Genomic DNA, 13,443 nt, shown 5'->3' with positions numbered 1-13,443 from the left:
TTACCTACTTCTGTTTACCAGGGCCAAGCAAGAGAATGCTAACAAATACTGATGCTGTGTATAAGCCCAGCAGCATTGACGTAAAAGTGCATTATAAATGTCTGACGGAGCAATCCTCTGTCTGATGGAGATAAGTGGGTGTTGCCTCTCATCTCGGCTCATATTCCAGCTTCAAATACATTTGTCCAGCCATGGTCAGCCGTTATAGATTTGTGTATTGATGCCTTAAAGGGATAGTTCACTCAAAAAATTAAAATTACCTCATCATTTATTCTCCCGCATGTGGTTTTAAACCTTTGTGATGCTTTATTCTGTTGAACATAAAAGAAGATATTTTGAAGAATGCTGGTTATTGGCACCCATTGACTTCTTTTTTAAAATAAGGAAGTCAATGCAGCAACCAACATGTCAAAATATCTTCTTTTGTGTTAAACAGAAAAAAAGAAATTCAAATAGGTTTTGAATAAGTGTGTAATGCTTTTTTTTTTTATTTTTTTTAAAGATGATTTATTCTTTTAAGGATAAAAGACATGTAAATATATATGGATTTTATCTTTATGTATATATGATGTACATGAGGGTAAACTTAAATTTGTATAAAAGTAGAATCGTTTGTACCATGTGCTTAAGTGCTTTGTGTATTATCAGCTTCAAGCTACAGTAAGCTATTTGACTTTTATAATCAATACTGTTTTTTTTTTTTTTTTAATACAGATTTCGCATGGTTTTGTGGCATGTCTTATGACCTTGACTAGCGCATATACAGTGAATCCCTTTATTTAGAGCATATCTTGTTTAATGACCACCCTGAAACACAACACCATGTAAAGATCTGAGGCAGGCGCTTAAGTTCTGGCATCCTAAAATAGCGTGAATAACGACAATGTGTTGCCAGCTTGATGGACATGTCTAAATTTTGCCGGATCCCATGTCCGCACGTAATATGCAGGATTCCACAGACCAAATGTAGTTTGGCTGACTCATTGCAAGAAAACACGCGGCTGCGCCACCTGGTGGGACAACAGTAGTACTGTAGAGGATCAATATATTATTACTGAAAGTCAATATTTACTCGCTCTGATGCTGTTCCAGTGCCATATGCTCTTCTCTTTCCTTTTACAGACCACAGAGGACAGAAGATGGCCTCCTTGAACTTAACGCAATTTAAGAGCAAAATGCTTTTTAAAAAGATGGCTCCTTAATAATGGCTCCTGGCTATCATGTTTTCTGTTTTGTATGAATATACAGTGAAGTGTAGGCTACTGTACAAATTTAATAAAACTTATTAATGCACAGAATTTAATTAGGAAAAAATACAGCCATTCACTGAAAGTTCATACAAAAATAAAACTTCTGTCATCATTTCCTCAAACTGGACTGGTTCCAAACTAGTTTTGAACACAAAATAATTTATTTTTCTTACTATGCAAGTCAATAGTTACCGGTTTACAACATTATCAGTATATATTTATTTGTTTAACAGAATAAAAATAAATAAAAATTCTAAATGGTTTGGAACAAGTCAAGGTTAAAGAAACGATGACATTTAAATTTTGGGTGAACTGTCCTTATAATGTCATAATGTGTTCTCAGTTGTCACTTAATTTTGTTAACGTTGCCTTTTTTTTGTTATGGCAACGTATTGCATGGGGTAAAATTGTCTTAATATCTGAAAAATTGCTTTGCTCTAAGGAAATTCTTTGTCTGATTTGATCATGGCTTTGGAAGAATATCCTTAACCTCTGCTCTTAAAGATAGATGGTGAGAAGGAGCAATACATGCATCCTGTACTCTATTCAGTATTTAATTTTAGTTGGAAATAAGTGAAGTGAATAGGAATAATAATAAGTGAAGTCAGTAGGAACTTTGGATTTACACACTTGGTTAATATATAAAATCAAATTGCTATGAATAAGCAAAAAAATGATTGGTGTGGTTTTATAAGTGTCTTCTGAACTGGATATCAGTCAGAATAACAGCTGACGGATGACTGATATTAGAGAGGGGGTCTGGATGCAGACCTGGTGCAGTGCAATCTGAGCTGCATCCAATGCTTTTTAATGTGCTCACCTTAACCCTCCCCATCACAGTGACATCACTCACTCTATTGAGTGCATTGTGTCTGACATTGCATCGCTGAGTGATGCAATCTCAGTTTGCATCATAAAGGCTGCATCCGGATACTACTGGATAATTTGCTGTTTCAATAAGCACAACAGATGCATTTACCAGAGATCAAAGTAAATTTTTATTTATCTTCGTTTTGTACAACCTTGAAAAACCATGTTTTTCTTGGGTTTGCAGAAAGGCATGCTGGTTTAAAACAACACCCGGGTTAGTGAATGATGAATAGTGTTCATTCTTGAACTCTTCCTTCAACCCCGATCCTGCTCTGAAAATCAATGAAAAATAATTAAACAGAAGACTCCTGTTCATTTCTGTGTGTTGCTGTTGGTTTTATTTGAATGTTTTGTTTATTTTAAGTTTTAATTTATGTTTCATTGAAATGTGCTATCAATCTGACAAGTGCTGGCTATCAGTTCTTTTTTTTTCAGTTTATGTATAATTAATGCAACAGAATTCTTAACCAAGAGAGTTCCAGAAACAATTGCTATATAAATTAAATTCTCATTGAAGGGTTTTTAGCTTTTAAAATATGTTTCAAATATCTTTTTATCTTTACAAAGGTTTAGAATCTTTTTTAACACCAAGAATCATGTTAAAAAGCGGTTTGAGGGTTAACTTATGCTTTTTTTCTAATTTATTTTTTGTATTTTAAGGAATAGTTCACCCTAAAATGTAAATTCTGCCAACATTAACTCAAACCTCCATTTGTTCTAGATCGGTTTGTTTTATATTCTGTTGAACAAAAAGGATCTATTTTTGTTTTACCATGGGGTCAATGACATTTGTTCCCCAACAACATTCTAAAACATATGTATTTTTGTGTTCAACAAAATAAATATTTTAAAATGATTTTGAACCACTTGAGTGTGAGTAAATTATGAAGATTTGTTTTCTTATTTTTTAGGTGAACTATCCCTTTAATGCAAAATTGAGCATATAGCGGTGACTAATATATAGTGCAAACAGGTTCATTAATCTGTTGTCTGTTGAGATTTTTGTTTGCAGGTCTAAGATTCGTTACTTTCAAGACAACTCAAGAAAAGTTCTAAACTTCACTATAAGCTGCTGACCTTGCAATATGATCTTGAAAATGTACCCTGAGGGGAAGATGTTCTCCATTCAACCATGAAGAGGCCCAGTGCAGCAGCTGTCAAAGATCTGGATGTAGGAAAAACCACCCTTTCAAGTTTGCAATTTGAAAAAATCTGATGCTAGAATACAAACTTTAGTTGTAAAATCAAAACAGAAAAAAATCTTTATTGCTTATCACAGGCTTACTTTTGTATTGTCATTAAAAAATATGACTACCATCAAAGCTAAAGCTAAGCTAATCTTTCACAGTATTTCCTTTAGCTTCAACCATTACTGCAGAAGAGAGTGCCAAGAAACGTCCTCATGTATCCAGAATTTGCCGGCGGCACAAACTGGAATGTGAGATTCACCTTGTCACCCTCTGTTTCAATCAAACTTGAGACTTGGATCTGTGAGGTTTTCTTTTATCAGTCCTTTGTCTCCCTCTGTGTGTGCAGGCTAGTCAAACAAAACATCCACAATAACCCGCATTTTAATGCTCAATCTGACTTAAAGCAAAAGATTCATGTGATGCAAGCAAACCCACAGGATCTGGTGGTGGGGGGGAGGCCAAAGTCTCTAATCTTATTTGCAACCATATGGCTGGCTTGTGAAAAATAAAAGATTTCAGATGTAAACAAGACTTGCAATGACATGCGTTTTTGGTGAAAACTGACAGTGATTACTGCTATCTATTTATGGTGCCTGTCAATGAGTGTTTTTAATTTGCTTTGTTTTGATTTAAAGAATTGTGTGGCCATTTTTGAATATCTTTTGCCTTCTTTATTTAAAGGGATATTACACTGAAATATAACAGTCTTCTTATTATTAACTCACACTCAAGTGGTTCTAAACTTGAATTTGTTTTGTTGAACACAAAACTAAGTGAAGTTTTATAAACTAATTTTTAAGAGGAGCATATGATTGATTGCAGCTGGTCTCTCATCTGTAATCATTAGTGAGCCAATTGGAATATTCCAAACTCACTATAAATAGCCTGCACTGTAAAAAATGCATGGTTCCACAAAATTCATTCCTGTTGTCCCAATACAAATCGTTTAAGTTAACTTAACACTTTTAACAAATGTATGTGGATTGAACACAAAAAGTTGTCCCAGTGAAATCTCAAGAATTGTTGTTTCAGCTAATTTTAATTAAGTAGTTTGAAGAAGTAAAAATAAATATTATTATAAGTCTGTCTAGCATTACCTTCATTTTTTTTTATTTTTTGAGGAGTGCTCTCATCCACCTCCTTTCGTCCTCAGCAGGGGAGGCTCTCAAGAACTACCTGATCTCGTACCCCCTTATGCTCATTTATGCTTCATTGTCTTTGAGCTCAGGGTTCTCTCCTAGGACAGCATACCAAACCTGCTTTTATTATCAAGCAATATCTAAATGTGAACAATTACAATATTGTGAAGAATAATAGGGTAAAAACAGCCATGAACATCCTAGGAACAGACCGTGGAAGTCAATGGCTGGTTATTTATTATCTTTTTATAAGATTCTTTAGTTCATCTTTTGTGTTCAGAAGAAAAACAAACTCAAACTGGTTTGGAACAAGAGGATGATGAGTAAATGATGACAAAAATATTTTTGGGGAGTTAACTATCCCTTTAGGGTCACAAACACAATTATATAACCTTATTTTTATACCGTTAAAAGGTAAATATTTCAACTTGACATGAAAAACTAGCTCAATTAACAAAACATATTAAAAAAAATGACAATTGTTTTTTTTTTTTGTTTTTTTTTTTTACAAAAATTGTTTTTTCCAATTAAAAAATGATATTTAATTTTTTAAGTTTTATTTATTATAATTATTATTAATAGTAGTAATAGTAAAATAATAAGTAATATTGTTATAATATGTTATTATTATTTTTTGCTGTTATTATTATCAATAAAACTATTGTATTATTGTTTTCACAATTTATTTTACAATGTACTAAAAGAACAAGTAAATCCTTAAAAACTGGCTTGAGAGCAGAATGTATCTAACATGGAAAATGTGTTAAAATAGGGAAACTAAAATATTAGGGATTTCACAAAAATCTCTGTCTATATTTTATACAACTTCTAGAAAAGGGATTGAAGCATAACCCTATGGCAAAATTAGGATGACCTCCAGTTAAAAAGGGCGAGCTCAATAGAATTGAGCATTTTCTTATGATTTAGACACAATTCTTAGAACACGTCTTCAACCGTTGAACAGTTCAACTGTAACAAACGAGCTTTGGTTGCTTAGTAACTTAAAGAACACCGGTCAGGTGTTTCGCGCGTAAATCCTCCTGTAAACTTAAGCTCCGCCCACATACACTTCCTCTATTTGACAGCAGATTTCTGTTTATATTACACACATTTCTCTCACTCGTCATTTCGCACGCATGGATGTCGGTGATGCTTTGAGGTTTTTAAAATGACAGCTCTGTTTTGAGGTATGTATTAGCTTGCAAGTGTGTGTTTGTGGGGTGTAAAGGTGGCGGAAATGCAGTGTACAGAACTGGTGTAGACTGGTTGACTCCGCTGCTGTGTGCGCGCGGCACTGAATGTACCATAATAATGAGATGAGCGGGGACCCTTACATGTGCATAAAGCCCTCTCGGGTAAATGATTAGTAAGTTGTCCTTTTGTACCGACACTTTTCCGCTTTAACACAACAGACCTCCAATGGTTTCCTGCCCGAGCGGCGTTAATCTCCACAGAACCACGAAGACATGATAAAACACCGGACTGCGTTCACGGGGAATATTCCGGTCCGCTCCTGTAAATCGCGTTCTGCTCGCAGTTTACGCGATATCGGAAAGTAAACCTTTGTCGTTTATATATCGTGACCCGGTATAGAAAGACAATGGCGTAAATGCGATCAAAATGACGTCTCCCACGCGAGTGGACCGCATATTTGTCCATATTACTGCAAGGACAAGTGGATGAAATGTGTTTCTCAGGAATTAAATTGGTGCATGGATGACGTTTGATGACGTTGATTTGAGACAGTAAGTAAACACGTTATGCACACAATTATTAAATAAACTGAATTTCGTTTTAACATTATTTTAATAAAGATCTTCAGAGTAGCTTAGACTAGAGCAAGGTGTTTGGACACTTTAGAGAAGACTGGAGACACTGTATTGACTGTACAAACAGTTAACTTACACAAGCTAATTTATAATAAATTATATTATTTTTTAGGTCTCTTGTAAGAAGTTACATACGTTTAATTTTACATAATAAACCTTACATAATTTGCCTCATTATTTACACAATTTTTGGCAAACGTTTATACAATTATTACAATTGAACAGTGTTCATTAAAAGTGTTCCATTTACCACTTGTTGTTCATAATTTTGAAACACATTTGCTGATAACAGGTTGAGCATTTTTGCTGACCTTGATATTCTTGATTCTGATCTCTTACACTTGACCTGGCAGACATGGACAGATGTTCAATTCCTAAGTCTACATTTACACACGCTATGATATAACAATAATGCTTTACTTTAACACACTGACCTACAGCAGGCTGAGCGTACAGTATGCAGACACACAAATGGTTGCCCAACACTGAAATCTGCTGGCTAACAAGAAGAGACAGGATTGGTTAGTAGAATTGCCATTTAAAAATTCTGTTGGAGACAACAAATGAGAACAACAGCTGCAGCTGTGACCTAGTTATGGGGTAAGAGCTTAGACTGAGGTTAAGTTAGGCTAGCCATGATTGCAATTGTGAATTTTTTTTTTTTTTTTTTTTTTTTTGATTTAGGGTTGCGTTGCCCAGGTGAGGCGAAAATTAAGGCTTTTCATCATAACACTATACTCAGTCAGGCATAACAATAAATAAATAAAAATAACACTAAAATACTATGAACGACCACAATTAGTTATGCACTCAGATTTATTACTCTGGATCCCAGCTATTTTTTCATGCAAGTTATCTATATTTATAAAATATACTCAATTAAGGAACTGTAAAGACTAAATATTTTAAGACAAACAATCAGAAATTCACATACAGTTGAAGTATTAGCCCTCCTGTTTATTTTTCCCCAGTTTCTGTTTAATGGAGAGAACATTTTTTTCAACACATTTCTAAGCATAATAGTTTTAATAACTCATTTCTAATAACTGATTTATCTTTGCCATGATGACAGTAAATGATATTTGATTAGATTATTTTCAAGACACTTCTGTAGAGCTTAAGTGATATTTGAAGGCTTAACTTGGTTAATTAGGTTAACTAGGCAGGTTAGGGTAATTTGCCAAGTTATTGTATAATGATGGTTTGTTCTGTAAACTATCGGAAAAAATATATAGCTTAAAGGGGCTAATAATTTTGTCCCTAAAATGTTTTTTAAACAATTTAAAACTGCTTTTATTCTCCCCGAAATAAAACAAACAAGACTACCCCCAGACGAATAAATGTTATCAGACAAACTGTGAAAATGTCCTTGCTCTGTTAAACATAAGTTAGGAAATATTTAAAAAAGAAAAAAAAATTAAAAGGGGGGCTAATAATTCTGACTTCCTCTGTAGATTGTGGTATTTGGGATCTTATGTTTCACAAACAATTCATTTCCAAACAAAACATTTGTTTACTTCATATATTGCATATGTTATGTAAATAATGTCTATGTAACTAACACAAAATGGCAAATTATACCCAAACAGGTTTTCTAGGCACTTCATCATATAATTGTTTGCACAATGCTGATGTTGTCTCATACTGAACTCTGCATATTGATTAATGTATTAGAGCATCAAAACAAAGCCATCAAAGCAGTAAGGGTCACAGACCATTTAGTTTTTTTATACACTCATCTTGCAAATAAGCCATTACTGTGTTGTATTGCTTTTTAGCTTTGAAAATCTTGAAACTATTTTTAAGCATGCCCACATAATGTTAAACTGCAGAAGCCAAAGAAGCAAATGCAAACTTTATATTAAAACGCAAAGTATAAAAATACTCTATAATCACATCATATAAAAGTAAAAATAAAAGTGAGACTGTGCCAGACTTTGGGCTTTTTTTTGGCATTTGTGGGCTTGTTGAAGTGTTGAAAAAATTTGTACTCGCTCTCACTGATTGATGTCAGGTCACATGATGTAGCTAATTGCAGACTTGTGAAGTCTTCCATATGCATCACGCGAGGTACACAAAGTAGACTGGTGTGTCATGTATGTTGAATGATGAGTTATATATATATATATAGATAAAATGTTGCGTAAACCGGCTTAGTCCCTTTATTAATCTGGGGTCATCAAAGCAGAATGGACCGCCAACTTATCCAGCATATGTTTTACACAGCGGATGCCCTTCCAGCTGCAACCCATCACTGGGAAACACCCATACACACTCATTCACACACATACACTACGGGCAATTTAGCTCACCCAATTCACCTATAGTGCATGTGTTTGGACTGTGGGGGAAACCGGAGCACCCGGAGGAAACCCACGCCAAAACGAGAAAAACATTCACATGCAAAACTCCATACAGAAATGCCAACTGGCCTATCCGAGGTTCGAACCAGTGACCTTATTGCTGTGAGGTGATCATGCTACCCACTGCACCACTATGACACCCATAAATACTACTACAACCAATATAAAATAAAAATAAATACCACTAACACTTTGCTCCACTGGTAAGCCATTGTGATTTGTATATTAGGATATGACATTTTGCAATTTTTCAATAATTTTGATGTATTGTGCAGTGAACAATTCACAGAATTACACAGAATTAACAATTCACAGAATTCACAGAACAGAATTATTTTAAGTACGCTGTGGAAAAGCAGTTCTGAGACATTCTCTAAAGTCTTGTTGATTCAGTCTTTTGACGTTATATTTATTAGGTGATTTAATATTATTCACAGTCTGGCTGGTGGCTGTGCTCTGTTTCTTCTTTATTTGATAGACTCGTATTCATTTTTACTTCCAAGGGCTGATGTTTGTATTTTGCAATGAAGCACCATCAAAGAAGTGATGAGCTCTACAGATGTTCACACTTATAAAACGACAGATCTGCCAAAACAGAACATGGAGCCAGAATTTGGGTTTTGATTTGAATGCACTCTCTATCTGTGCCTTCATGTATTATGCATCAGTACATAATTATTTTTTTGCCATTTGAGAAATCAGTGCTTTTCAAACCCCATGGCAACATACAAAGAAAGTAGTAATTGTTGTTTACGGCAGTCTGCCTTGACTAAATAAGCTGTTGTGTAATTGCACTAAATTAGAGGCTAATTAATGCAGAGAAAAAAAAAGTCTACTTTTAAAGCTATTGCATTAACTGAAGAAGAATGTACCACTTCATAGGTTGTCTTCAGTGCACCTGTACATGCACTAATTCTACTGAAAAAAAGTATTTTAAACTTAAATTCTTGCACCTTCCTTACGATTGACATGCTAACATCAAAGCCAAAGTGAGCCTTGAATGGAAGATCTGTAGGACAGGCGAAGCACAAGAACAAAGGGCTTGTGACTTGAATGGTTGGTGTGATGACTGAAAGGAATGTGATTGTCTTGTGAAGCAAGTCTAGACTGTTTTATTAGTAGATCTCACAGGCTGTAAATGATGTGCAATGGAAAAAAGAAAAATGTGAAGTAATACTGCATGTGATTTAATAAAACACTGCTTCGAGGAGAGTAACTCAATCCAGTAATGGATTTATCGTATTCAAAACTTTGACATTTAGGATTTATATACATAACAGCTTGATTAGCCAAGTGAAATACAAGTTAATTAGTCATTATGACATTTAGTCAATTGTTCCTTGACAATGAGAAGGTCATTCAATTGTGCTTATTGGATGTTTATGGGTAAGTCTTCGCAAAGTGAAAGTTGAGCTCCAAACATCAATATTACCCCTGCAAAATGCCTGAATATTAGAGCAGGGTCTTGCAACTTGATAGTAAAGACAACATTGTCTTTGGCCAGGCTCACCACTGCAGTACTATTGTGTTCATGCTGTATAGTATACACCCACTAAAGCTGATGATTTAATAAGGAAGTCTGATGCAGTGCGTTAGTGCCTCAGCACTGATCAAGCTCTGTGCTGTGGAAAGTGATCTGGGACAGAGACACTAGGGTGTCTCCCCAAGCGATGGAACCATTTGTTATCTTTAGTGGTGTATTAGGCCACTCCTTGCATTTGTACATCGATTTAATGGAATATGAGAATGAGACTTATGTTGTGTCAAGTCTGTATTTCACATAGGATTGAGTGCAATGTTGAAACACGTGGCTTGTTTATTAGCTTAAAGGTTTCATACAATGAAAATCTGGACTTGCCTAATGTTCAATACATAGAAATGGCATACAGAATAAAAGAATGTTCTATGTGGAAGTCCTGTGAGTTTAAAATCTGAACAATATTGACTGTTGTGATGCACATGGGATCATTATATGCATGACATACGCTGCATTTAACTTGTCATGTTTACATAACAACAATACATAACAATGATAATAGTTTATCTTATTTTTACATTTTTTTCTAAGCTTATATTAAACTTACTAATACTATACATGTGGGATTCCTATTTAAAAAAAAAAAAAAAAAAACTATTTACATGGTTTTCTGTATGCTGCTGAGTTATACGGAGAGATGCCAACTTGCAGCACTAGTACACGCATAGAAAACAATGCTTAAAATTTCGCGTCCGATGTGTTTTATATGCTTTAAAGAGAAGTACTCAGCCATCTGTCAGAATGCAAAATATGGGATATACAACTTGTAATTTTTTTCAGTACCACCCAGAAAAGGCATAAGTTGGTGGTGTGCAATTAATCGAAATTCAATTTTGATTTTGGCCTTCAACAATTATGATAATTAAGAAAAAAAATTATAATAATAATTAAGATAAAACGTGAAAATGTAAACAATGTTTTTTTTCCCACGAAGCTCAGTTTCATGTGGAAATCAGTGAAATAATGTTATATGAATTTTGAACATTGAACATGCTTTATTTATTTAAAGTGGTGGTCAACAGTGTATTTTAAGGTTTGGTTGTGTTTATAAGATATAAAGCATTGCGTGCTAATGCTTCACTTGTAGTAGATCATGTTTTTTTATTTATTTATTTTTTATAAATCTTACTTTGTTTATATACAGTTACTCAGCTAAAAATCATATTTTTCTACCCACATAGCAAAATATCTCTGGCTCAGCTATGGCCTGCTCAGTCAGCTTTTGCTTGGAATTACGGTACATGGCTGGACCAAGTCTGGCATCCAGACAAGGGCCAAACATGTTTTGTTATGTAACCTTTTACAAGATGTAAGATAAGACTTTGGTGTCTTCAGAATGTGTCTGTAAAGTTTGAGCTCAAAATACCCATAAGGCTATTTATTTCATAATACAGAATCTGCCCATTGTGGTGTCTGTGACAATGTAGCTGCTTTTGTAGCCCGTGGCTTTAAATCCAAATGACCTGCTTCTCCCTGTCCACTGCTCTGATGCGCATGTCTGCTACTCGTGTTATGTCAGATAAACAGCCATCAGTGATAGAGACATGGATGAAGCTGACAAAATATCACTAGTCAAAAATATCAAGTAAGTTTATTTGATGTATTTGTGGTGGAGTCTACTCAAGCCTTTCTGAAACGATGAGTCACACAAAAATGCCATTTGCAGTACACACACATGCGCATTTACTGACACCATGCAGCCATGGCGATTATAGTGGTTAAGAATTCCATAGCTATTTTACTCTTTATTACCAACATGCAACATGTTTTGAAAACTTGAAAAACTTGTTGTAAAATCTTATGAAATTAATTATCCAGGTACAGTTAATCACAGGGAGTTGTACCATATGTTTTAATCTCAGTTTCTTTTGCAAAAAATATTTTGTGGACGTGTATACGTTATTATAGATGTGTTTGTTCAAGTTAGAGTAAGATTTTGTTTTGTATTTTGTCTTATACATAAAATACTATTTATTCTGAATATCTCTGAACCAATATGTTTTCTTTTTTTATTTTGTAATTTAGATTTTATTTGTCATTTAAAATACTATATACTAAACACTTGATTTTTATGTCTTTAGGAATGTTTACCCTCACAGAAGTTGCCTCTCTAAATGATATCCAGCCGACTTATAAGATACTGAAACCATGGTGGGACGTCTTTATGGATTACTTGGGTGTGGTCATGCTTATGCTGGCCATATTTGCCGGGACCATGCAGATAACCAAAGATCAGGTGGTTTGCCTTCCTGTTCTAGAATCATTGGAGGACCAAGCCCCTGTGCCCACAGAAAGGCCACCAGGCAAAGCTTTTGGCTCAGGGACAGGAGGAGGCCATGTGACACTGGCAGCTGCACCTTTAGCAAGCAACGAACAAACCGACAGTGTTGTCCAACACTTCCCACAGTCGTCTGCTGTCAGGCAACCTCAGCCCACGGGTTTACGAACAAATCTGGATTTTCAGCAGTATGTCTTTGTAAATCAGATGTGCTACCATGTTGCCCTCCCATGGTATTCCAAGTACTTTCCATATCTAGCTCTCATTCACACAATTGTTCTTATGGTAAGCAGTAACTTTTGGTTCAAGTATCCAAAGACCAGTTCCAAAATTGAGCATTTTGTGTCTATTTTGGGTAAGTGTTTTGAGTCTCCTTGGACAACCAAAGCATTGTCTGAGACGGCCTGTGAAGACTCAGAAGAGAATAAACAGAGATTGACTGGAGCCTCTACATTACCAAAGCATCTTTCAACCAGCAGTGAGGAGGGAAGTCCAAATCAGTCCACGCCAATGCTTGCAAAATCTAGCATTAAGTTTTCTGCAGAGAAGCCTGTCATTGAAGTTCCAAGCATGACTATACTTGACAAGAAAGATGGAGAGCAAGCTAAAGCCCTTTTTGAGAAAGTGAGGAAATTTCGCACACATGTCGAAGACAGCGACACGATCTACAAACTCTATGTAGCTCAAACTATTATTAAAACTGTCAAATTTATTCTAATTCTGTGTTACACCATGACCTTTGTCACCTCCATTAAATTCGACCATGATTGTGAGCCAGAAATTAAGCATTTGACTGGATACAACAAATTTAAATGCACCCACAACATGGCTTTCATGTTGAAAAAGCTCCTTGTTAGCTACATTGTCCTCATTTTCGTTTATGGCCTGGTTTGCATTTACACTCTTTTTTGGCTGTTTAGACGGCCACTTAAGGAATACTCATTTGAAAAGGTTAGAGAAGAAAGCAGTTTTAGTGACATCCCAGAT

At 35.0% G+C, this 13,443-nt stretch overlaps 2 protein-coding genes across 3 annotated transcripts in view; one reads left to right on the top strand and one right to left on the bottom strand.

The window, feature by feature from the left end:
- LOC147836356 (uncharacterized) overlaps window positions 1-13,443 on the bottom strand; it is a 702,935-nt gene that overhangs the window by 586,784 nt on the left and 102,708 nt on the right. The window lies entirely within an intron of this gene.
- The window catches only part of lrrc8db (leucine rich repeat containing 8 VRAC subunit Db), a 10,673-nt gene continuing 2,723 nt past the window's right edge, over window positions 5,494-13,443 (top strand). Inside the window, exons 1-2 of one of the 2 annotated variants that reach the window (XM_087255775.1) lie at window positions 5,494-6,194; window positions 12,260-13,443. The exon at window positions 12,260-13,443 is cut by the window's right edge and continues 2,723 nt beyond it. In XM_087255775.1, the coding sequence (XP_087111901.1) occupies window positions 12,262-13,443 (1,182 nt within the window). In that variant the 5' untranslated portion in view covers window positions 5,494-6,194; window positions 12,260-12,261. 2 annotated transcript variants of the gene reach the window in all.

Source organism: Danio rerio, chromosome 6 (genome assembly GCF_052040795.2).
Source record: "Danio rerio strain M-AB ecotype USA chromosome 6, GRCz13ab, whole genome shotgun sequence".
Lineage (NCBI taxonomy): Eukaryota > Metazoa > Chordata > Actinopteri > Cypriniformes > Danionidae > Danio > Danio rerio.
This window is presented reverse-complemented; position numbering and strand designations above follow the sequence as displayed.